At 41.7% G+C, this 26880-nt stretch overlaps 2 protein-coding genes across 2 annotated transcripts; both read left to right on the top strand.

Moving 5' to 3' along the window:
• The first annotated feature begins 403 nt into the window (after positions 1–403).
• OR7G10 (olfactory receptor family 7 subfamily G member 10) lies at positions 404–1342 on the top strand. The gene is given in 1 exon segment (NM_001388676.1): positions 404–1342. A coding segment is annotated over 1 exon segment (939 nt).
• A 6287-nt stretch (positions 1343–7629) lies between these two features.
• Positions 7630–24237, top strand: ZNF317 (zinc finger protein 317). Its single transcript, XM_038567387.1, has 7 exons — positions 7630–7830; positions 17203–17325; positions 17998–18137; positions 18596–18722; positions 19172–19267; positions 20542–20624; positions 21118–24237. Exons 2-7 carry the CDS (start codon positions 17295–17297, stop codon positions 22435–22437), a joined length of 1797 nt encoding a protein of 598 aa, XP_038423315.1. The 5' UTR covers positions 7630–7830; positions 17203–17294; the 3' UTR covers positions 22438–24237.
• The last annotated feature ends 2643 nt before the right edge of the window (positions 24238–26880 follow it).

The raw sequence follows: 26880 nt of genomic DNA, 5'->3' as shown, positions 1-26880 counted from the left end.
ACTTGTTTTCATTCTTAGTTTTAGCATTAGAAAAATAGGTAATACATAGAAGTCACTCAAAATTTACCTGGTGAGGAAAGAAAAGAATAAAGGAACCTGATGGGAAGAATTGTTTAAGTATTATTAGATTTTATTTTATTATGATTTTTAAGATTTTATTTATTCATGAGAGACACACAGAGAGAGGCAGAGACATAGGCAGAGGGAGAAGTGGGCTCCCTGCGGGGAGCCTGATGGGAATTCGATTGCAGGACCCCAGGATTATGACCTAAGCCATTTGGGTGCACCAAATATTATTAGATTTTAAAGCATAGATAAAAGACTTCTCTCCAACAAGGGATATCTGTGTGTCTGTTTCACTGTAATTAACTTATGTCTCTAATTCATCAGACACATCAGCAACATGGAATCAGAAAACAGAACAGAAGTATCAGAATTCATCCTCCTGGGTCTCTCAGAGGATCCAGAACTGCTGCCCCTTCTCTTTGGGCTGTTCCTGACCATGTACCTGGTCACCATGCTGGGGAACCTGCTCATCATCCTGGCGGTTGGATCTGACTCCCACCTCCACACCCCCATGTACTTCTTCCTCGCCAACCTGTCTTTTGTTGACATCTCTTTCACCTCCACTATAGTCCCAAAGATGCTGGTGAACATCCAAACGCAGAACAAAGCCATCACCTATGCCGGCTGCCTCACTCAGCTATATTTTTTCATGGTGTTTATATGCATGGACAATTTACTGCTAACTGTGATGGCTTATGACCGCTATGTGGCCATCTGCCATCCTCTATATTACGTGGTCATCATGAACCCTCGCCTCTGTAGCCTGCTGATTCTTGTCTCTCTGTTCATTAGCATTATGAGCGCCCTGCTCCATAGTCTGATGGTGTTGCAACTGTCCTTCTGCACAGACTTGAAAATCCCCCACTTCTTCTGTGAGCTTGCTCAGATCCTCAAACTTGCCTGTTCTGATACTCTTATCAATAACATCCTGGTGTATTTAATGACCAGCTTGTTGGGTGTTGGCCCTCTCTCAGGAATAATTTTCTCTTACACTCGTATTGTCTCCTCCATCCTGAGAGTCCCATCAACTAATGGAAAGGTCAAAGCTTTTTCCACCTGTGGGTCTCACCTGTCTGTTGTTTTCTTATTCTATGGGACATGTGTTGGAGTGTACCTTAGTTCTGCAGCTTCCCTCTCCCCCAGAAGGAGAGCAGCGGCCTCAGTGATGTACACGGTGGTCACTCCCATGATGAATCCCTTCATCTACAGCCTCAGGAATAGAGACATGAAGGGAGCCTTGCGAAAACTCACCTCTGGAACATCTTCCTTTTCATGATTCTGTCATCTGCCTTGGGTGATGTCAAATGATTGAAAGGGAATTATGGGTATGTTAGAAATCCTGACTCCTCTTTTTTTTTTTTTAAGATTTTATTTATTTATTTATTCATGAGAGACAGAGAGAGAGAGAGAGAGAGAGGCAGAGACAGGCAGAGGGAGAAGCAGGCTCCATGCAGGGAGCCCAATGTGGGACTTGATCCTGGGACTCCGGGGTCACACCCTGGGCCGAAGGCAGGCACTAAACCGCTGGGCCACTCGGGAGTCTCTCCTGACTCCTCTTTAATTCAATTCTAACAAAGTAGTTAATCAAGCTTTCAAGTCAAATATTTTTGTATTAAGTCATACAGTACTGTGTGTTAGTACCTGTCATTTATTAACTAACAACTCTGAATTCACTTCAACATCTATAGAATGGGCAGAGTAATATTACACATTTGGTTATTAAATCAACATTATCTTAAGTTTGAAGCTAAATCTCATACCAAGCAGCTCTATGGATGGAAGAGTCTTTTTAAGCAGAAATTTATTTTCTGGGGTGTGTTCTGTGTGCTCTCTGAGAGTGGCATGAGGAGAATATTTGTATAGATTGGAGCCTGGCTTTTGTCTCTATGGAGAAATATTTGGTCTTTGTCCCCAGTCCCTGGCACAGAACTCCTTGGAATCTCCTGAGTGATAACAGTGTCCTTGGATGCTAAAGAGACAACTCTTGGCTCCGGAACTCCTAGGTAGCCTCAGGGCTGGTTTCCAGAAAGCCCAGAAGATTGGAACTTTCAGCCCCACCCCCAACCCCCAGGTGTTACGGTTAGGGTTAGGCTTAGGGTGATTGAACCAATGACCAATGACTTGATCAATCAAACCTATGAAATGAAACCTCCATTAAATAAACTAAAAAGACAGGGTTCAGAGAGCTTCTGGGTTGATAAACAAGAGCACAGTCATGTTCAAGGAGGGTGGAGCACCCCAAACTCCAGAGTAACAGCAGCTCCTGTGCTCAGGACCCTTCTGGATCTGGCCTCACATATCTTTTCATCTAACTGTTCATTCTTATCCTTTGTAAAGTATAAATAATAATAATAATAATAATAATAATGGCAGTAATCTAGTAAGTAATCTGCTTTTCCTGAATTCTGTGAGCTGCTCTAGAAAATTCATTGAACCTGAGGAGAGGACCAAGGGAACCTCTCATTTATAGCCATTCAGAAGCATAGGAGATAGTTTGGACTTGCAATTGGTTTTTGAAGTGGGACAGGGGCTGTCTTATGCAACTGAACTCTTAACCTGTGAGACCTGACACTATATTCAGTAGACAGTATTAGAATTAAGTTGAATTGCAGGACACCCAGCTGGTAACCAGGAAATGTGAGAATTATTTGGTGTGAGGGAACACACACACACACACACACACACACACACACACACACACACTTGGAAGCCAGAGGTATCAGAAGTAGTTTTGAGTGTTAATAAAGCAATATTAACAAAAGCATGGATGGAGTTTAGGAAAATCACAAAGAGTAGTGTGGTACCCTATGTCTATTAAGAGAAGGCTATACTACCGGGGCACCTGGGTGGCTCAGTAGTTGAACCTCTGCATTTGGCTCAGGGTGTGATCCTGGAGACTGGGGCTTGAGTCCCACATTATGCTCCCTGCATGGAGCCTGCTTTTCCCTTTGCCTGTGTCTCTGACTCTCTCTTTCTCTGTGTCTCTCATGAATAAATAAGTAAAATCTTTTAAAAAGTTGGACCCTCAACCGACTGAGCCACCCAACGGCCCCAATGATGTCTTTTGATGAGCAGTTCTTAATTTTTTTTAGCAGTTCTTAATTTTAATGCATTCTAGTTATCAAATCTTTCTTTCCTTTGCCTCCTTTTTAAGAAATATCTGCCTATTCCAAGAAATAGTCATACTTTCTCTATTTTTTTGTTTTATCGCTCACGTTTATTTCTGCAATCATTTTAGAATGATTTTGAGTTTTATACATAGCGTGAGAATGGATGAAACTTTACTGAAGATAGTCACTTGCTCCACTGCAGTCATGGCCATAATACACTAGGTGGCGCTGTTCTCTTGCATTGTTCAGGGTTTTACTCTTGCATCAATCCCAAAGGAGGGGATTAACCCTACTTAAAGTTCAAAAAACAGGCAAAGCTCTTCCATGATGTGTAGGAGAGGGTGAAAAAAATCTTCCCTTCTACCCGTCTTAGGCTCTTGGTTGGGGCTCTGTACCAAAAGGCAGATTAACAAGAGAAAACACGCAAATGCATTTAAGTTTTACTTGACACTAGACACTTCATAAGGAAATGAAAACACAAAATTGTTAACCTAAACATTTTAGTGCTAGGTGTGAGGAAGAGTAGAAAGTAGTGGGGAAATATGATAGGACAAAAGGGTATGTGTTTAAGGGTAGTAAACGGAAATTTAGCAATCCCGTTCATTTGGATTCCTCTCTGCATCCCTCCATCTTCAGAGGTAAGAATGCCCCCTTTCTCTGAGTATAGAAAGGACATCTATCCCATGAGCATCTTTAGACCTACTTCAGGGGAAGGTCAGAGAGTCCTTTCTAAAACAGCCATTTCTCAAATACCTTCAACTTAACATATTCGATATGCTAAGGTGTCATATTTTAGGGCAATTGTATACTGAACCCTGTCGGATTTGTTAAAAGATTTCATTAATATTAGGGTGTTTCTTGGAGGATGGGGGATTGTAGTGACCAACAGAACCATGGAAGAGGCTTCTGGGTTTCTGGTGATTTTCTTTTTAAAAAACCTGGGTAGTGGGATACCTGGGTGTCTCAGTGGTTGAGTGTCTGCCTTCAGTTCAGGGCCTGATCCTGGAGTCCCAGGATCCCTCTTTCCAACTTTCAGGGTGCTGTTTTCTTTAAACGGGCTCCCTGTGTGGAGCCTGCTTCTCCCTCTGCCTGTGCCTGTGCCTGTGCCTCTCTTTCTCTCTCTCTCTCCCTCTCTCTCTGTCTCTCATGAATAAATAAATAAATCTAAAAAAAAAAAAAGTAAAAAGTAAAAACTAAATAAAAATAAGATTTAAAAAACCTGAGTAGCAATTGCATTGGACATGTACCCTTTGAGGACATTTTTATGATTTGTATATAAATGTTCACTTTTAAGTTTTATCCACAGACTATCTGAATGTTTCTTATACTTCAACAAATAATTTATTTTTTTAAGTTTATTTATTTATTCATGAGAGACAGAGATAGAGAGAGGCAGTGACACAGGCAGAGAGAGAAGCAGGCTCCTGCAGGGAGCCCAATGTGGGACTCAATCCCAGGACCCCGGGACCACGACCTGAGCCGAAGGCAAATACTCAACCACTGAGCCACCCAGGTGCCCCTCAACAAATAATTTAAAATAAATAAATAAAATAATAAAATAAATTAAAAGTCCACTTTATCCCTTTCCAACTTCTCTAGGCAGTGTGAATGATTGATTAAAGGCCATTTACACAAGTAGGGGGATGTTTACCAGTATAAATTCATCAACTGTGAAAATTAATAAAAGAATCTCATTATAATGGAGTCTGGAAGGTGGGGAGACAGGAGCGGGGTCCTTTCAACTCTACTACTGGTTGGCAATTGCAACCAAACAGAAAGAGTGGCACCTTGCAAGTTGATACCACTTTACTACCACAGCAAGAGGATGAGAGATTTTCTTCTCTCCTGGCAACAGCTCAGCCAATGAGAGACTGTCACCACTCAGCCAATGAGAAGCCAATATATTTCAAACTACAAGTTTATTCCAAAGGAGTTTTTATGACAGCCTTCCCAATTTCCTGCTATCCTTTATGAAAGAGCATTCCTCTCCTTTGTTCTGTGGACTCCTTAGTTTGCTTGTCCTGGGTTGCAATTCTCTGGTTTTCCTACATATATCCCACCCCCACCCCCTTTTTTTTGCTGGCAAAATAACTAGCGGTTTCATTTTTAAGGTTAACATTTTATCTCTCTATGATAATCATATCTTTATGTAGAAACACAACGTGCATAAAATTTTTCCAACTTTCAGGGTGCTATTTTCCTTAACAATACTTCCCACTGAGGAGTTTTGTAGAATTGTCCTACTCTTAATTTTGAAGAGATAAGTGAGTGGTATTTTTCCACTTCACTCATTCCACCAATTAATCCTTGTGTGATTACTGGGATTCAGCCTTGATTAGACAAACTCTGATCCTGACCCAGGTTTGTTTATGAATTTTAAATATCCAATTTCTGTTTTTATGTCCCTAGATCCTACCTGCGTCCTAACTGAATCTTTTTCCTATTTTCCTCCTCTTTGCTGATTCCAGATCTTTAAGATATGACCCACCCCTCTCTAGAGTTTCCCCAGTCTTGATCCCAAGCACCCACTGCTCCAGGTCTTTCTATTTTCTGCTCACCTCTCTGCAGTGGGGTGGTTCTGTCCCCATCTTGTTCCTGTAAAGAGTAATCAGAATTACTTAATTACTTACTTTACTCTTTTGAGTCTCACAGCAATTTAGGAGGCAGCTCATGTATATAAAAGGGACATGCTATAGGCAATATACTGAAGTTGTCTGGCTTGGAGTTGGAATTAGAATTTGTGCTAATACCCTCCAGTTCCATCCACGTTGAAGCAAATGGTGGGTATTTGTCTGGAGGGTATTATGCTGAGTGAAATAAGTCAATCAGAGAAGGACAAACATTATATGGTTTCATTCATTTGGGGAATATAAATAATAGTGAAAGGGAATAGAGGGGAAGGGAGAAGAAATGGGTAGGAAATATCAGAAAGGGAGACAGAACATAAAGACTCCTAACTCTGGGAAACGAACTAGGGGTAGTGGAAGGGGAGGAGGGCAGGGTGTGGGAGTGACTGGGTGGTGGGCACTGAGGTGGGCACTTAACGGGATGAGCACTGGGTGTTATTCTATATGTTCGCAAATTGAACACCAATAAAAAAGAAATTTATTATTTAAAAAAAAGAATTTGTGCTAAGAGGGTGTGGACTGCCCTTTGCACTCCTCTGTGCTCCCCTACTCAGATATTTTATTTTTTGCTCTCACTTCGAAGCTGGGCTTCCTTTTTTTTTTTTTTTTTTTGAGTTTTATTTATTTATTTTAAATATTTTATTTATTTATTCATAGACACAGAGAGAGAGAGGCAAAGACACAGGCAGAGGGAGAAGCAGGCTCCATGCAGGAAGCCCGATATGGGACTTGATCCCAGGTCTCCAGGATCACACCCCAGGCAGTAGGCGGCCAAACCGCTGCGCCACCGGGGCTGCCTTTTTTTTGGGGGGGGGGGGGGGTTTGTTTTGAAGCTGGGCTTCCTAACCTTCTGGCTCAGGTATTGTAAAAGAGGACCACTTTCCCAAGCCCTGCCACGACCTCTCTTTTTTTGGCAAAGTGATCAGGCTCTAGGTGGTTGGTCAAGAAAAAACTGAACATTCCCTGGTAGACAGATGAGACAAACCAAAAGATTGAGGATGTTGTCGAGGTTTATAACGGACAGATGGAAAGATGGGGTTGCAGTTACTTGAGGTTGAGAGGGTGAAGTCAGGACTTTGTGACATTTTATTTATTTTTAAGATTTTACTTATTCATGAGAGACACACAGAGAGATAGAGGCACAGGCAGAGGGAGAAGCAGGCTCCCCATGGGGAGCCCAATGTGGGACTCCATCCCAGGGCGCTGGGATCACAAGCTGAGTCAAGGCAGACGCTCCACCACTGAGCCACCCAGGTGCCCGGATTTGTAACATATTATTTTTCTTAAAACATTTTTTTTTAAAGATTTTATTTATTTATTCATGAGAGACATAGAGAGAGGCAGAGACACAGGTAGAGGGAGAAGCAGGCTCCATGCAGGGAGCGGACGCGGGACTGCATCCCGGTTCTCCAGGATCACGCCCTGGGCTGAAGGCAGCGCTAAACCGCTGAGCCACTCAGGCTGTCCGATTTGTGGCATTTTAAAGTGTCTAAAGACAGCCAAGTGGAGAGAGCAAGTCTCATACCATCTAGAATCCAGGGTAGAGATGTGGGACTGTGGGTGTAAATTTGAACCTTGAGTGCATAGACAGTACTTAAAACGGTGAGATTCGCTGATACCACGGAGAGAATGATTACAAGACGAAATCGGAGAACTGAGACCTGGGATACTGGATCAACTGAAAGTGGGGAAACGTGGATCGTCAGGCTCCACCTAGGAACGGCGGCCAGGACGGTGTAAACTCGAGAACTACATTTCCCAGAATCCCTTCCTCCCCACGCTTCCGAGTTAGAGGCCGCCTAAGAAGTCCCGCGAGATTTAGAAGGCGGAAGTGAAGCGGAAGCCATTGCTCTCGGGAGGCGAGTGCGGCTCTACACATGGGCAGGGGAGGGGTCCGCCACGGCTTCCTCAGGGCTGTTGGGGATCCTCCGCTTCCCCGCCACAGACCGGACCTGCTGTATGAACTCGGCGTCCCCTCGGCGGCAGCTTCCGTGACCTCCACTGCACCTGATTCTACCCTCAGCCTTGTAAGCTCCGCTTTCCTCACTTAACCCTTTACCCTCGGTCTTCCCCAGGACTCGAAAGGCCCATCGACCGGGAGGAGTGAACGGGGCCGGGGACCGGGGACCTGGGACCGGAAAGCCGGGCAGCCAGGGGAGGGTGGCGGTATGAGACGTGGGTACGCGAGGACTGAAATTTAGGACTGATGTGTTCAGGACGAGGTAAAGGCACTGGTGAGCTGATTTATTATTTAATAAAAAAAAAAAAAAAAAAAGGACTCCTTGGGGTGGGAGGGAAAAGCCCAGCCGCAGCGCATTCAGGACTTTTTGGTGGAGTCTGGAACGGGAAACCGGGAGGAATGATACCTTCCTTTGGCTCTGCGGTCCATTTTCTCCACCACGGGTAGAGGCACACTGGGCTTTCCGTTGACATTTATTTGCATTGAGTGTTAACATTCTACATGTAAACTTCTGGCCGCGCTGATCTGTTGGTTGAGTTGACTCGTGTAAACAGCCTACAACCAAATTTAAAAGTTCACTTCAAAACAAAAAAAAACGTTCACTTCAACATTCTGTTCATTTAACCTTGAGAGTTAGCCCATTAATATTTAGTGTGATCGCTAATATTTTGCATTTGGTTTTTCACCACCTTATTTCGCTTGCTAATTATCCTTTAACTTTCAAGTACTTTTTTTTTTTAGTTTTTTTATTCGTTCAAGTATCTTTTAATTGGAATATAAAACATGTGCAAAAAAAGGTATAAAAACACGCACATTCTCTGCAAAAAAAAAGCAAACACACTCTTAAAAGACAGCAGTAAAGTAAATCTATAAACAGAAAGAGATTATGAAATCTCTGGAACCTGTGTGCTCTTTCCTGCATCCTCCTCTTAATGATTTCCTTTGGATTTTACTACTACTTAATGTTTTTCCAAAAATTCATTTCCTAATTTCGGTAATTATTTGTAAATGGACTTAACGCTCTTAAATACTTTCAGGGACATTCTTTTTTTCCTATCAATGCAAGTATATTTTTAAATTTATTTACTCATTTTTAAAGATTTTGTCTATTTATGACACAGAGAGGCAGAGACATAGGCAGAGGGAGAAGCAGGCTCCTTACAGGGAGCCCAATGTGGGACTCGATCCCAGGTCTCCAGGACCACGCCCTGGGCCGAAGGCAGCCGCTCAACTGCTGAGCCATCCAGGTGTCCCTCTTTTTTTTTTTTTTAAAGATTTTATGTATTTATTCATGAGGGACACAGAGAGGCAGAGACATCGAGAACATCGGCAGAGGGAGAAGCAGGTTCCCTGCGGGGAGCCTGATGCGAGACTCCATCCCAGGACCCCCAGATCACAACCCCAGCCAAAGGCAGATGCTCAACCACTGAGCCCAGGTGCCCTATCCATTCTTTTTCAGACACCTCATAACTTTAAATTTTAGAGTCAGTTTACAAAGCTTCACATACTGGAGTTTTATTTTGAGGTTGTGTTGAATCTGTATATGAATTTGGATAATATTGACCTTATAATTTTGTTGTATTTTAACAATTACCATATCTATTTGCATATATTCTGTAATACCTTTCAGTAAAATTTTAAAGGACTTAGAATGGGTTTGTTGGGTTTTTGTTACTAGAATTTTTTTATTGGGACGCCTGGGTAGCTCAGTGGTTGAGCGTCTGTCTTTGGCTCAGGGTGTGATCCTGAGTCCAGGAATTGAGTTCCACGTAGGGCTCCCTATGAGGATCCTGTTTCTCCCTCTGCCTGTGTGTCTACTTCTCTCTCTGTGTCTCTCATGAGTAAATAAATAAAATCTTTTAAAAAATTTTTATGTATTTATTTCAACGAGCCGGAGAGTGCACAAGTTGATGAGAAGGGCAGAGAGTGATGGAGAAGTCGACTCCTTATTGAGCAAGGAGCCGCCAGCAGGGTTTCATCCCAAGACTTTGGGATCTTGACCTGAGATGAAGGCAGACAGTTAACCAAGAGTCACCCAGCTGCCCCAAGGGGGGGGGGTGCGATTTGTTAAATTTATTCATAGGAACCTTTTATTTTTAACACTTAGGATTTTCCCCCCTCCCCCAGCAGCTTGGTATATTGAATTTGGGTTAGTTTTTGTGTAGTGTTTTGAATGTTCTTCAAAGACAAATGTTATCATCTGTATAGAATAAATAGATAAATATTTTTATTTTCTGTTTGCATTGTGTTGTTTGCTTGTATATTGCTTGTGTTTTATTTACTCACTTTGCTGGACAGGCTGGGGACTCCTGGTAGCATTGAGTGGAGTTCAGATAGCAAACTCTAGGCAGTCCTGTTTTTTCCTGACCTTGAGGGAAATTGACCTTCTGTTTGCTGGAGGCTCTTTTTTTGAGATAGTAAAGAAAGCTCCCTTCTTTTCCTAGTTATTCCTTTTGAATGGTTTAGGCTTTAACAAGTGATTTTTCTTTCAGCATCTACTTTGATATTTTTATCTTGTGTATCTCAAGCTCCATAAAAAATGTCTGGCTTGTGGTAGGTGCCACTGCCATTGTGCATCGAATGAATGAGTGAATAATGTACTTTTGTTATTATCTGGTAATTTGGTAAATTAAACCAGTTGATTTTCTAATGATTACACTTGCTTGGTAAATAACTCACTTGAAAAGGATAGGCAGTATTGTATCGTTTTTTTGGTTTCTATCTGCTAGTGTATTGGTTATTTGGATCATTGTTTGAGTAAGATTGGCTTGCAGTTTTCAGTTTCCACTTTATGCCAATCTCATAAAATGCATGGGAATATTTCCTCTGTTTTCTAAACTCTGGAACTACTTTTTCCTTAAAAGGTAGCCGCACTGGACAAGCCATTTGGGTATGGAATTTTCTTTGTGGAAATTTTTTGAGCTACTGTTTCAGTTCCTTTAAGGGTCATAGTGATCTAAGAAAGATCTTAGAGTTCAAAGCTGACAGGCAAGAAAGAACTCTGAGATGTTCCAAAAAGGTGGGTTTTTATTTTTTATTTTTTTAAAAGATTTTCTTTATTTATTTATTCACGACAGACAGAGAGAGAGGCAGAGACACAGGCAGAGGTTAGAAGCAGGCTGCATGCAGGGAGCCTGATGTGGGACTCGATCTTGGGTCTCCAGGATCATACCCGGGGCTGAAGGCAGTGCTAAACCGCTGGGCCACCGGGGCTGCCCCAAAAAGGTGGGTTTTTAAAAAAAAAAATTTTTTTTTAAGGGGTGCCTGGGTGGCTCAGTCAGTTAGGCATCTGCCTTTGGCTCGGGTCATGATCCTGGAGTCCTAGGATCCAGCCCCCACATCGAGCTCCCTGCTCAGTGGTGAGTCTGTTCTCCCCCTGACACCCATACTCACTCTCTCAAATAAATAAATAAGATATTTAAAAATTTTAAAAAAATTCTTAAAGATTTCATTTGTTTATTTGACAGTAGAGCACAAGCAGGGGGAGCAGAAGATGGAGAAACAGGCCCCCTGCTGAGCAGGTGGCCAATGAAGGGCTCAATCCCAGAACCCTGAGACTGAAGGCAAATGCTTAACCAACTGGGCCACCCAGGCACCCCCCTCCGTACATTTTTTTAAGAGATTTATTTATTTTTAGAGGGTGCAAGCAAGGGGAGGGAAGACAAGCTGACTCCATGCTGAGTGTGGACCCTCCATGGGGCTCCATCCCAAGACCCTCAGATCATGACCTGAGCTGAAATCTAGAGTCGGATGCTTAACGAACTGAGCGACCCTGGTGCCCCGTTTTTTTTGTTGTTGTTGTTGTTTTGTTTTGTTTTTTAAGATTTATTTATTTATTCGTGAGAGAGACAGAGACTTAGAGGGAGAGCAGCCGATGTGGTACTCGATCCCAGGATCATGCCCTGACTGGAAGGCAGATGCTCAATCACTGAGCCATCCATGGACCCCCTCTCCTTGTATTTTGAACTTATTTACCCAGAAAAGGTTGACCTTAGAAGGGAGGGCAGACATCTTCGTCCTTGCTTTTTATAGGAGAGGAGGAGTATATCAGATGTCAGTTTTGGGGAAGAATTTTGGTAGAACTAGAGACCAGAAAGTTGGAAATATTCCTTTTAACTTTTTAAAGTAAACTATAATTTGAGTTGAAGACAATTACAGATCTTAGATCCAGTTTGATGAGTTTTTTGACAATTGTGTGCTTTGTATAACTGCTAACTAAAAGTAAATAAAAATATGAAGACTTTTACTTGCTCCAGAAAGTTCCTCTTCTCTTAATCTCTCCTGCTCATACATTTCCATTGAGACAGCCACTTTTTTTACTTCTAGTGACCGAAATAAACAAGTTTTGCTAACAACCTAAATAAGTTTGCCCATTTATGGATGTCATATAACTGGAATCGGCATTTTTTGTGTTTAGTTCCTATTGGTCAGCACGGTAAACATTTAACCATGTTGTGTGTCTCAGTACTTTTTATTTCTCAGTAGTATTCTAATGTACACACCACAATTTGTTTATCCATTCTGTTGTTGGATATTTAGATTATTTACAGCTTGGAGCTGTTAGGAAATCAGATTGCTATGATTTTTTTTTTTTTTTTTTTTTTTAAGATTTTACTTGTTTATTTATGAGAGACACAGAGAGAGGCAGAGACATAGACAGAGGGAGAAGCAGGCTCCATGCAGGGAGCCAGATATGGGCTGTGGGACTCATCCCGGGTCTCCAGAATCACGCCCTGGACTGAAGGCAGCGCTAAACCACTGAGCCACCCGGGCTGCCCTGCTGTGATCATTTTTGTAGGAGTCTTTGTAACATGTTTTTAAAAATTTCTCAGGTAAATATCAATGAGTAGAATGGTTGAATCAAATGGTAAATGTACTTCAAGAAATTGGCAAACTTTTGTACAGAGTAGTTGGACTGTTTCAACCCCAGCCATCCATCCTTGCCAACATTTGATGTTGGTAGTCTTTTATTTTGGCCACCGTAGGGGGTTAAAATCCTTTATCTTCATTTTTGTTTTATATTCATCTGATGACGAATGATGTTAAGTACCTTTTGACAAGCTTTTATATCGGTTATTCATTAAATTTTGTGAAGTGTCTTTAGCCTTTTTGTTGAGTTGGATTTTTAAAGATTTTTTTTTATTATTTTTAAAGATTTTGTAGGAGTTCTTTATGTACTTGATATGAGCTCTTTAAGTATATGTACTATAAATATTTTTTCCCAATCTGTGGCTTGCCTGTTCATTTTTTTTTTAATTGAGGTATAATTGACATAGCATTACATTAGTTTCAGGTATACAGTGTAATTATTCAGTATTTGTATATATTGCAAAATGATCACCACATTAAGTCTGTAGCTAATATCACCATACATAGTTACACATTTTTTTTTTACCTTGTGATGCGAACTTTCAAGATCCATTCTCCTAGTGGATTTCCCCTCAATTTTCTTAGTTGAAATATAGTCAACACACCATGTTACAATAGTTTCAGATGTAAAAACCATATGCTGTGCTCACCAGCAAGTGTAGCTATCATTTGTCATAGCACAATGTTACTACAATACTTTGGACCATATTCCCTATGTTGTACCCTTCCCTACCTACTTTTATATGCACTATAATATTATTAACTGTAGTCACCATGCTGTATATTGTACCCCCATGACTTACTCATTTTATAACTGGAAATTTGTATCTTTTAACCTCTTTCAGCCATTTAACACACCCTCTGCCTCAGGCAGTCACCTATCTGTTCTCTATATCCAGGACCTTGTTTCCCTGGTTTGTTTGTTTTTTGTTAAGATTCCACACAGAAATGAAACAATAGGGATGCCTGGATGGCTCAGCTGTTGAGTGTCTCTGCCTTTGGCCCAGGATGTGATCCCGGGACCCAGGATTGAGTCCCACATCGGGCTCCCTGCGTGGAGCCTGTTTCTCCCTCTGCCTGTGTCTCTGCCTCTAGGTCTCAATCTGTGTCTCTCATGAATAAATAAATAAAATCTTTAAAAAAAAAAAAGAAATTAAAAAATACAATAGTTACCTCTTTCTGTCTGACTTATTTGACTTTGCACAATGCCCTCAAGATGTATTCATGGTGGCAAATGGCTAGATTTCATTTTTGTAATGACTGAGTAATACTGAGGTGCATGTGCATGCACACACACCACATTTTCCTTCTCTCTTCATCCGTTGGTGGACACTTTGGTTGTTTCCGTATCTTAGCTATTGTAAATAATTGTGCAGTGAACATAGGGTTACAGATGTATCTTCAAATTAATGTTTTCATTCAGGTATTCTGGTTATATACCCAGTAGAATTGCTGGATTGTATGGTAGTTCTGTTTTAATTTTTTGAGGAACCTCCATACTATTTTCCATAGTGGCTGTGCCAATTTACATTCCCACCAACAGTGTATAAAGGTTCCCTGCTTCCATATCCTCCCTTACACTTGTTATTTCTTGTCTCTCTTTCTCTTTCTCTCTGTCTCTCTCTCTCTCTTAAGATTTTATTTATTTATTCATGAGAGATACACACAGAGAGAGAGAGAGAGGCAGAGACACAGGCAGAGGGAAAAGCAGGCTCCATGGAGGGAACCCGACGTGGGACTCGATCCCGGGACTCCAGAACCACACCCTGGCCGAAAGCAGGCGCTAAACCGCTGAGCCACCCAGGGATCCCCATCTCTCTCTCCCTTTTTTTTTTTTTTTTTTTTTTTTTAAAGTTACTACTTATTTTAGAGAGAAAGCAAGCACACTCTCTGCTTTAGTGAGGAGCAGGAAAGAGAAAATCCCAAGCAAGCTCAGTCTCACCATCCTGAAATCAGGATGTGAGCCGAAATCAATAGACACTTAACTGACTGAGCTACCCAGGCACCCTCTTGTCTTTTTTTTTTTTTTTTTTTTTTTAAATAAGCTCTACACTCACCATAGGGCTTAAACTCACAACCCCAGGATCAAGAGTTGCATGCTCTATCAACTGAACCAGGTAGGCACCCTGTTTTCTTGTCTTTTGGTAAGTCATTCTGACAGTTATGAGGTGATATCTCATTGTGGTTTTGATGTGCATTTCCCTGATGATGAATGATGTTGAGCATCTTCTCAGGTGTCTGTTGGCCATCTGTATTTCTTTGGGAAAATGTCTCTTCAGATCCTCTGTTCATTTTTTTATTGGATTGGTATTTTTGCTCTTGCATTGTCTGAGTCTTACATATTTTGGACATGAACTCCTTATCAGTTATGATTTGCAAAGGTTTTTTTTGTCCTGTTAGGTAGTTGCCTTTTCATTTTGTTGGTTTCCTTTCCTGTACAGAAGCTTTTTAGTTTGGTATAGTTCCACTTATTTTTGCTTTTGCTTCCTTTGCTTTTGGTGTCGACTCAGAAAATAATTGCTAAGACCAGAATCAAGCTTATTGCCTAGGTTTCCTTATAAGAGTTTTGTGGCTTCAGGTCTTACATTCACATATTTAATCCATTTTGAGTTTTGTGTGTTGTAAGATAGCATGTGGCCATCCACTTGTGCCAGCATTATTTATTGAAGCCACTGTCCTTTCCTCATTCTTGGATTTTTTTGTCATAAAGCAATTGACTGTATGTGAATTGACTATATGTGTGTGACTTTATTTCTAATCTCTCATTTCTGTTCCATTGATCTATGTGTGTGTTTTTTTTTTTTAATTTTTTATTTATTTATTTATGATAGTCACAGAGAGAGAGAGAGAGAGGCAGAGACACAGGCAGAGGGAGAAGCAGGCTCCATGCACCGGCAGCCCGACGTGGGATTCGATCCCGGGTCTCCAGGATCGCGCCCTGGGCCAAAGGCAGGCGCCAAACCGCTGCGCCACCCAGGGATCCCGATCTATGTGTGTTTTATGCTAGACTGTTCATTTTCTTAATGATATGTGATAAAATATTAATTTGGGGGGAGTCCAATTTATTGATTTTTTAAAAATATATTCTATTTGTGTCTAGTCTAAAATACTGTTGTGTAACTCAGTTGTTAAAATATTTTCTGTGGGGATCCCTGGGTGGCGCAGCGGTTTAGTACCTGCCTTTGGCCCAGGGCGCGATCCTGGAGACCCAGGATCGAATCCCACGTCAGGCTCCTGGTGCATGGAGCCTGCTTCTCCCTCTGCCTATGTCTCTGCCTCTCTCTCTCTCTCTCTCTGTGACTATCATAAATAAATAAAAATTTAAAAAAAACTTAAAAAAATAAAATAAAATACAATATTTTCTGTGGATTTTTTTTCCCTGTGATTCACTTCAAAAGTTTTTTTTTTTTTTTTTTTAAATTTTTATTTATTTATGATAGTCACAGAGAGAGAGAGGGGGGCAGAGACACAGGCAGAGGGAGAAGCAGGCTCCATGCACCGGGAGCCTGATGTGGGATTCGATCCCGGGTCTCCAGGATCGCGCCCTGGGCCAAAGGCAGGCGCCAAACCGCTGCGCCACCCAGGGATCCCACTTCAAAAGTTTTTAATTCACATTTTTGCTTACATGGTGATAATAAAAAATGCAGTTTCTTTTTACTTATTGAGTTCTTTCAGTACTATTAATTAAGAAGATTGCTTTCCCTACTGAATTGCCTTGTTCTTTTATTGAAAATAATTTGTACACGTGTAGGTTTGTTTCTAATTCTCATCTATTCCATTGGTCTATTTGTTACATATTCCAATGACTCTTCATTACTCTAGTGAACTTAGTAGCATAAATCCTTCAAGTTTGGTTTTCTTTCTTAACATTGTTCCAGCTCTGCTAGATCTTTTGCATTATGTTATACACTTTATTTATTTTATCTTTTTTTTTTTTTTTTCATTGTGGGGCTTAAACTCATGACCCAAGTGGTGTAGAGTGTTTGGCCAGAAGGCACTGGAGATTAGAACACGTGGTTCTAGGTAGACCATCCTTGTGGCTGCTAGAACCATTCTAAACCATGGTGAGCCTTGAGGATGGATCCTTGGGTGGCTCAGTGGTTTAGCGTCTGCCTTTGGTGCAGGGTGTGATCCTGGAGTCCTGGGATCGAGTCCTGAATTGGGCTCCCTGCATGGAACCTGCTTCTCCTTCTGCCTGTGTCTCTGCCTGTCTCTCTCTCTCTCTCTCTCTCTGTTTCTCTCTCTCATGAATAAATAAATCTTTAAGTCGGGAGCCCAAGTGTTGTTTTTTGGGGGGAAGGGGGTAGCCCAAGTGTTTAACAAGTAAGGGAGTCTGACCAAGTTGTGCTTGGGGACAGATTACTTGGGACACTGGATCTGAATCTTCTTTGAGGCACATCAGGGACCTTCTCCACATTGCCTGGAGAATTTCCTGAGTAAGACAAAGGCCCATGATCGGACATACTTGCTGCTCCAAAGAGGAGGTGCTAGAAAGCAAAAGTTAAATTTGTCCTGTGAACCCAAGAGGCAGAAAACCTTTGACTACTCCTAGTCTTTTTATTTGCTACAGATGCTTGCTGGAAGAATTCCGTGACAGCAAGAGGGAAGCTTCCTGCTGCCAGTCCCCTGTTGTTTAGGCAGATTGACTGTCATTCTCACAGAATGGCAGCTCTTGGTCTGTCTCCCACATGTGGTAAGTTCTTGGGTTGATGAACGGATGCACTCAAAAGTCCAGTTCAAGTGGCCTCTGGACTTCACTGGGTCAGGGCTGTACATGGCCACAAGGTAGGCTGCCAGAGTTGGAGGAACTGAAAAGGGGTGGGAATAAAGTATAGTCTTGGTAGCCTCCCAGTGACTGTCAGATTTGGGGTCTTTGTGAGTTTGGGTGAAGGTAGAGATTGTGTGTAGTTGGTATATAAGGAAGGACAGGTAATGAAGGTTATGTTATTTTATTATTATTAAAGATTCCATTTTCAAGAAATCTCTGTGCCCAGCGTGGGGCTCGAACTGACAACCCTGAGATGAAGAGTTCATTGCTCCACTGACTGAGCCAGCCAGGCATGCCTATTATTTTTTTATTCACTTAGAATTATTATAAATCTGAGCAAAGTAACAGCTCTACCTCGTAGAGCTTTAATTTTTTTCAAACATTAATTTAGAAACATACTACTTTCTTGGTAGATATGTAAGCCCACCATCTTTTTTATGCCCTTGAGTGGAGCAGGGCTGCTCTGGCTTTTTACAAGACATTGTGCATGGAAGAGAGGTGGGGATAGGTGCTGCATACTCAAAGCAGGTGTGGGGCAGTTTCCTGATCTGTGAGTGTTGGGCAGGCTTTAATCCTCATGGATCTGCTCTTCCCCAGCTGTGTCCACCCGGGACCCTGCCTATATCCATGAGTCAGAAATTCCTCCTTCGTCAGAAGACCATTCCTCTTCTCAGGACATGGACTTGTTTGTTTGCAATGGCCTGGAACCTTCTATGCCAGCCAGTGTTGGTTCTCAGGTACAGGATCTCTGGGCCCCTGGGGGTGGGAGAGGCACTTCCCTAGAATGCCTCCTTGTCAGAGTTCTAGTACCACTCGTTATAAATCTTTTAGAGCCTCACCCAGGGCACAGGACAAAAAGCCAGATTCTGTTTACAAGGCTGTCCTGGTAGCAGGGACCTAGTTAGGGAAATGAACTTATGTAGTAGGTATTTCTCTCATAGTAGAGCTCAAAATGCTCAGGCCAGGTTAGAAGTGGAGAGAGATTTGGTCCTCTGTCAGCAGAGTTGAATTTAAAGAGATGAGATCACCTCATAGTGAAGAGTCTTGAGGACTGGCTTCTGGTTTGAGACACCAGAAGTCCATCTGACAATCCTGTGTTTGGAGTCTCTTGTGCCCAGGCTTCAGCCTCAGCCATCTTTCTGTGAACACGGATAGGCTGGTTTCTTACTGACCCCAAATGTGTGTGGTGATTCAGGAGTCAGTGACTTTCCAGGATGTTGCTGTGGACTTCACTGAGAAGGAATGGCCCTTGCTGGATTCTTCTCAGAGAAAACTGTACAAAGATGTGATGTTGGAGAACTATAGCAACCTTGCCTCAGTGGGTAAGACTGGAAATTATTTCTCTGTGTGTCAGATGTTTTTGTTCTAAGTACTTGCTGTGACCCAGGGACTATGGGGATTTGGAACTTAATTGTGAACAAAGGTGACCTGCCCCCCCCCCCCCCCGCCCCCATGGTGTTTCCCAGTGATTGTTGAGACTGTTCATTGCATTGACCTTGGAGGTTGTCCCATGTGTCTGAGTTGGGGCATAGGTTTCTGAGTTAAGAAATCCTCATTCTTTTGAAGGGCAAAGCGTGTGGGTCTTTGTGTTTTGTGTTTTATGAAAGCCTTTCACTGTGTTCCTTAGAAATTTGGCACCATCATTTTGCTGCTCCTAAGTCAGACTTGTCCATCTTCAGAACACTGAAGACCAAAACCTTGACCCCGGCCTAACGGAGGGGGTTGTCCTCTGCACGATCCTCCCTCAACATGTGTCTTTCCCCGTGAGTAGGGTATCAGGTGGGCAAACCCAGCCTCATCTCCCACTTGGAGCAAGAAGAGGAGCTGAGGACAGAGGAGAGGGAACTGCACCAAGCCACATCTCCCGGTGAGCACCAGGCAGACACTACCAGGAAAACACGAGTGCTTCTGGGTACCTGCTTTATTCACTGAGGGGATGGAGGGAGATCCATTAGGAAATGTCACCCAGGGAAATTTGAGAATGCTCCTTCTCCATTCTCTCACAAGTCCTTTGCTCTCACTGTCCTCTCCTGTGTTGTATATGTTTCTTCCTTCATCTTTTTCATCTGTCTACGTATTCATTTGCCAACTTACTTAGTTTTGAGATGTAACTGACATGATACCATGTTAGTTTTAAGTATACGACATAATGGAAAAAAAAAGTATACGACATAATGGTTCAATGTTTGAACCATTATGTGATCACCATGTTTAATGTGGATCACCATGTTTAATGTGGATCTTTAATGTGGATTAAGATCCATCACCACAGAGTTAGAAAAATATTTTTTCCTTGTGATTAGAACATTTAAGATTTACCGTCTTAGCAACCTTCAGTGCATTACAAAATTATTAACTATAGTCACCATGCTGTGTGTTACATCCCCAGGGCTTATCTCTTTCATAACTGGGAGTTACCTTTTGACCCCCTTCACACCCACATCCACCCACCGCCTCTGACAACCACCACCAATCTGTTCTGGGTATCCATGAGCTCAGTTGTTTTGAGTTTTTTTGGCGGGGCTGGGGGGAGGTTTGGTTTTTGTATTTCGGATTCCACACTGAAGTAAGATATGATACGTCTTTCTTTGTCTTATCTTACTTAGCAATATGCTCTCTATTCCTGTTGCCAAAAATGGGAATATTCCCTTTTTTATGGCTGAATAATACTCTGTTATATATTACATGCCATGTTTTCTTTATTCATCTATTGAGGAACACTTAGATTGCTTCCATTGCCTTGACTATTGTAAATAATGCTGCTGTAAACATGGGAGTGTGGATATGTTTTTAAGGTAGTGTTTTCATTTTCTTGGGATAAATAGCCAGAAGCAGAGTTGCTGGGTGTCATCAAACTTGACATGTCTACACGAGCTCTGTCCCATTCTTTCATATTCAACATTCCTGGTCATACTCTTTCTTTTGTTATCACTGTCAGTCTTTGAAGAATTTATCCTTTGGTGAATCAAGTTAAATACAGACATTTTTACTCACATATGTTTCTCCCCTTTGATAACGCCTTTTCTTTCTTTAGGGTTAATATTGCAAAGAAATCTCCCCTGTTTTTGTCACTACCATCTCACCATCTTTCTCCAGCTAATATTTCTCTCCTCGGGTTAATGTTTTACCAATTTGTTTCAGATTGGGAGACTCCATCTAAAAGCAAATGGTCCATTCTCATGGAAGATATTTTTGGGAAGGAAACATCCAGTGGTGTGACAGTGGTAAGACTTCCTTGGGATAATCTCCCATGTTGGGAGGAAACAGGGGCAGCCTCAGAAAAGCAGCTCAAGAACCAGGCATGAGTGGCCTTCCCCAAGAGACAGCTGTTTCAGACGTTGAATGTCAGCTTCGGGGGAAAACCCTAAAAACCCAGCCTCAAATTTCTTGACTTAGAGTTGCAACAACCAAATTTTTCTAGAACTGTGCCCCAGATAGTGAGTGTTAGGGCTCAATTCAGATTTAAACAGTTAACAAAGTATATATGCAAAAGCTTTGTGAAAGTTACACCCGTGGAGCCTTAGGGGGTAGCATCCACCCTGTTATTTGATGGAGCCCAAATGGGGCAGAAACAGGACTTTGGCACTGCAAATCATGACCTCATTTGTCATAATGACGTGCTTATACATCAGTTTTTGTGGGGATGACTAGAGGACTCCTAGGAATGTGGTGAGTTGTGGGAAACGCCTTAGTCAGCACTCCTCTCTTAATCAACAGGAAAGAACACATCTTGGAGATAAACCCACTGAGTACACTCACCTGTTTGAAGTCTTTAGCATGGGCACTCATCTTACTCAGCAGATGGGAAGGCACGCTGGCAAGAGGCCCTATCACCGCCGGGACTGTGGGGCAGCTTTCAAGAACAGGTCACATCTAGCCCAACATGTGAGCATTTACAATGGCAGGAAAATGCATGAATGTCATCAGTGCCAAAAAGCCTTCACCACGAGTGCGTCCCTCACACGGCACAGGAGAATACACACTGGGGAGAAACCCTATGAATGCAGCGCCTGTGGGAAAGCCTTCAATGATCCCTCTGCCCTCAGGAGTCACGCGAGAACTCACCTCACAGAGAAGCCCTTTGACTGCAGTCAGTGTGGAAATGCCTTCCGAACCCTCTCCTCCCTGAAGATACACATGAGAGTTCACACTGGGGAGAGACCTTACAAGTGTGATGAGTGTGGGAAGGCGTATGGCAGGAGCTGCCACCTCATTGCACACAAACGAACGCACACAGGAGAGAGACCATACGAATGCCACGACTGTGGGAAAGCTTTCCAGCATCCCTCACATCTCAAAGAGCATGTCCGGAATCACACTGGAGAGAAACCATATGAATGCACACAGTGTGGAAAAGCCTTCCGATGGAAGTCTAACTTCAATTTGCACAAGAAGAACCACATGGTAGAGAAAACATATGAATGTAAAGAATGTGGGAAATCCTTTGGTGATCTCTTATCACGGAGAAAACACATGAGAATTCATATTGTAAAGAAACCCATTGAATGTAGACAGTGTGGGAAAGCATTCCGAAACCAGTCCATCCTTAAGACACACATGAATTCTCACACTGGAGAGAAGCCCTATGGGTGTGATCTATGTGGGAAAGCCTTCAGCGCAAGCTCAAACCTGACCACACACAGGAAAATACACACTCAAGAGAGACGCTACGAATGTGCTGCCTGTGGGAAAGTGTTTGGGGATTATTTATCCCGGAGGAGGCACATGAGCATTCATCTTGTAAAGAAACGTGTTGAATGTAGGCAGTGTGGGAAAGCCTTCAGAAACCAGTCGACCCTCAAGACACACATGAGAAGTCATACAGGAGAGAAGCCGTATGAGTGTGATCATTGTGGGAAAGCCTTCAGCATAGGCTCAAACCTTAATGTGCATAGGAGGATACACACTGGGGAGAAACCCTACGAATGCCTGGCCTGTGGGAAAGCCTTCAGTGACCATTCATCCCTTCGGAGTCATGTGAAGACTCATCGAGGAGAGAAGCTCTTTGTGTCATCTGTGTGGAAGAGGCTCCAGTAATGCATCTTTAAGAGAAACGAGATCTCAGACTGGGAGGAAGCCTTCTTGGTGTATGGAAGGCAGGAGCACTTAGATGAACTCAACTGTACACAAACCAGTACATGTAACTGGAGAAATCCAGTTTGTGTAATGGCTGGGAAGGACTTGTTTTTCACAAGTGGGGATTTGTGAGAAATGGCTAGGGGCAAAAACACACTTGTGGTATGCAGAAACCATCAGTGTACATTCAACTCTTTAAAAGGACAACTTTAGGGAAAGAAACCATAGCTTGGTGTTTAATGTCAAGATGACTTTAGCGCCACCTGGCACCTTCTGGGCATATGAGTAAGCACACTAGAGAGAATCTGTAAATTCACCCTTTGGGCAAACCTTTACTGGTCTCACCCTGTATTCTCCATGAAAGAGATCATACAAAAGAGAAAAACTTATAAAGTAGGAAAGTTTGTAACAGAGGTCAGCAAACAAGCCAACTGTCTATTTTTGTATGGCTTGCAAGTTAAGAATAGTTGTTAAATTTTTAAGGAAGAAGAACGTGTGACACCCCACATGCAACTCACAATGTCTAAAATAATTAACTTTTTGGCCCTTTACAGAAAAATTTGGCCAACCCCTGGTCTGCAGCAGCAGTTGCTAACCAGGGATGATTTAGCTTCTCTGGAGACATTTTTGGTTGTTAAAACTGGGGGGGAGATGCTACTGACACATAATAATGCACAGGAGCCCCTGCAGCAAAGAATGATGTGGCCCAAAATGTCAATATTGCTGAGGTTGAGAACCTTAGCCTAGGACAATCCATCAGTTTTTGTGAGACCTCACTCACACTAGGAGAGGTTTCTGTTTCAAACTTTGGAAGTATAATCAGTATGATTCTTTCAGGAAACGTGAGAACCCACACTGTACACAGTTCCCATATGGGGATGATTTTAGCCACAGCCCGCTTTCTTAGGCTTATGAGAATTCATACCCTGATGGAATTTTCTAGTAAACATGAAATTGCATTTGTCAGTCTTTAATCATGAAAACAGACCCTAGCTCATTACATTATAGTCTCTATTTTTAAGATTATGCTCCCCTAAATAATGCTTAGGCTTCATCACAGAAGGCTTGTATATAGTATTTTTATTATAATTTCATTCCTGATATGTGTATTAATTTCCTTTTGGATAACTTACTTGACCAGTGGACTGTTTAGAATTATGTTACATACTATGTAACGTGGATATTTTTAATATCTGTTTGTTACAAGTGTCTAATTTAAGTGCTTTGGATCAGCGCATGATGTCTTCCATCAGATGGATCCTCTGGGACGTTCTCGGTCTCCTGTCCAGCCAAGAGTGATGTAAACCTCTCATTGCTCTCCCACTATCTCTTTCATGTCAAGAAAATCCCAAGTTTTTTCAGATTACTAAAGTATGCTGTTTTTAAAAGTCTCTTCAGAGTTTTCTGCAGCTAGTACAGTCTTTGTCTTATGTGTAGCCTGGCTGTTGACAGATAAGCAGATGTCACTGTGTGAGCTATGAGAAGAAAGTACTTGAAAAGGGATTATAACCTAGATTCTTCTACGTGTTTTGTTTTTGCTCTTTGCCCTACTTCACATCTTGCAAGGAGATAAGTACCTAGTGTTAAAAGATCCATCTGTGACTATAAGGATGCAAGCCACAGGCTAAAGAGGATCCTGCAGAAAAGGCATAAGGATCCTGGCCTCCCCAGTAGCTTCTTTGTCTACAGTAGCCATGAATTTGTTATTTTCAGACTTCCTATTACATGAGAAAAAAATAAAACATTATTGGCGTAAGTGGCTTTGATATTTCATTGTTTATCAATTTAATAATTTTTTGGTTGAGGGAGGGTTCCGATACTCCTAGGTGGATGCCATCTGGAATACATACACTTAGTCATTAGGTTTTACAACTGCTGTATGTGGATATAATCTTTTGATTGTTGAATATGGGTGTTTTTTACATCTTTAAGCCATGTTTTAAAATTGTATTTCAAGTCTTTGACTTAAGTATTTATTTTCTTGACTTGAAGTAGTATATTAGTTTTTACAAAGCCCTAAGAAGCAATACCGTCACTCTTTCCCTTTTGCATATGGAGAGTCAGAGGCAAGAAAGTTTAGGTTGCTTGTCTGAGGTCAACCCACAAGTAGTAGTGCTTGTATTTGAGTCCACACTTACGTCAGGCCTTGTTGTGTCTGCCCCACATCTATAGCAGCGAATTGGGATTTTTGCCTTCATGGCACTTACCTTCTGCTTAGAGTAAGGCATCTGATAAACGAGTAAATATATTTTATATCAAATGGTGGTAAATGCAGTGGAGGAAAAGTTAGGCATAGTAATGGTGAGAGGAAATGCAGGGGTTTAGCAGAGCTGTTGAGTGGGCAAGGAAGGCCTGCCTTTAAGGGAGCATTTGAGCAGTGATGTAATATTGTATTCGGGAAGAGCACCCTAGGCAGTTCAAAGGCAATGGAAAAGAAAACTGCTTGGGACCACCATGCATTAGCAAAGGGGCAGTGTGGCTGGAGTGGAGCAAGCTTGGGAGTCACAGGAGGATGAGTACAGAGCTGGGTCAGGATCCTGATCTTGTGGGTTTACTGGAAGGATTTTCCTTTTATCCTCCATGTGGTAGGAAGTCAGTGGAGGGTTTTGATCAGAGGGGTGGTGACTGTCTAATTTCTGTTTGAATCGCTGGTTTCCAGGTTGACAGGCTAAGGAAGGACAAAGTGCGGACAAGCCTGTTAGAAAGCCTTTGCAGAATTAGAGTGGTAGCCAGATTAGTAGTAGTGGGGGAGGATAAGAAGCACATGGATGAATGTAGCTATTAATTTTCGCTTCCACATAGCAATCTTTTTTGTCACCCTGCAGCATACCTTTTCTGTTGCTGATGGACAATTAGTTGTTGACATTTTTCCCAGTTGATGAACAGAGCTGCTTTAAGAATGGTGTACATACTTTGTGGAGTACTGGTGAGTTATTCCAGGAGCGTGAATTGCTGGTGTAAGGTCTGTGCACTTTCAACGTACTTGACAGTATTGAGGCCAAAATCATTTCTGCAGTGGTTGTGTGTGTTAACATTTAAAACAGGTTTTACTGAAACACAAAAATGCTTAATTCACACATGTGCAGCTTAATTATTATGTGAACAAATCCATGTAATCAACTGGCAAGAAGAAATACCAGCATAGCTAAATCCCTTCTTTGCCTCATGCCTGTGAGAAACCCTTCCCTACTCTGCACAAATAACCAGGATTTTGACTGACGGCATGGCTTGAGGGTTTGTTTTGTTTTTGTTTTTTTTGTCTTTGAACTCTACAGAACCATACAGTACGTATTCTTTTGTGTCTGTCTGAATTTGCCCATTATTTCTGTGAAATTAATCTTTATTAGAGTATCTCTAGCTAGTATGTTTTTTGTGTGTGTTCTCTTCAAATATTCTGCAATTATTTAAGCAGTTTGTATAAATTGACATTTCACTTTTCATTATGGGGGCTATTGTGAATAATGCTGCTATGGACATGCTTTAACATTTCTGATAGTGCAAAAGTGCATGTATTTCTCTTGGGTGTATACCCTGGACTGAAATTGCTGGGTCATATGGGGTACATATGTTCATTTTTATAGATGATGCCAATTTTCCAAAGTGAATGTGCAAATTTGTTTCCCAAGAAGCTATTTTATAGAGTTGGATAAGATACTAAAGTTGCCTGCCTTTTTCTTACCATGATTTACACATTCCATTATGAGCCCTCTGGATGCATGTTTTGCATGTTTTCCATTCCGTGGCTTGTCTCCAATGATTTAATTGGTGTATTTGGTTGAAATGATTTCCTAATTTTAATTTTATGGACAGCACTCTTCTTTTCCGGTGTAAGGAATATTTGCCACTCAGAAGACAAGAAGACATTCTTTAATTTCTTCTACAAGTTGTTTTGGTTTTGGTATTTTTATTTTAGTATATACCTGTAGATATATATTTAGATTTACAATCCCTGTGAAATTGATTTTTCTGTGTATTGTGTAAGCTATTAATCTTAGCTTTATTTTTTCCATATTGACCCAGCATTATTTATACGAGAAGTACATCGTGGCCCTAGGAATTTGAGATGTCACCTTTGTCATATATTGACTTCCATATGTATCTGGTCTAATTCTGGGCTTTTATTCTACTGATTTATTTGTTCATGTGCCATGCCACTGTTTAAATTATAAGAAGCTTTATAATAAGTTTCAATCTCTGGGATGTCTAGTTCCCTCTCGTGGTTTTTCTTTTTTTAGTGTCTTCCGAGATATTCTTGCTTGGTTTTTCTTTTTCTTTTTTTCTTTTTCTTTTCTTTCTTTTTATTTCTTGATATTTTTATTTTAAGTAATTTCTGTATCCAACGTGGGGCTCAAACTTACAACCCCGAGATCAAGAGTCACATGCTCTACTGACTGAGCCAGCCAG

The sequence above is a fragment of the Canis lupus genome, chromosome 20, assembly GCF_011100685.1.
Source record: "Canis lupus familiaris isolate Mischka breed German Shepherd chromosome 20, alternate assembly UU_Cfam_GSD_1.0, whole genome shotgun sequence".
Lineage (NCBI taxonomy): Eukaryota > Metazoa > Chordata > Mammalia > Carnivora > Canidae > Canis > Canis lupus.
The sequence above is the reverse complement of the archived record's forward strand: the minus strand, read 5'-3'. Positions and strand labels throughout refer to the sequence as shown.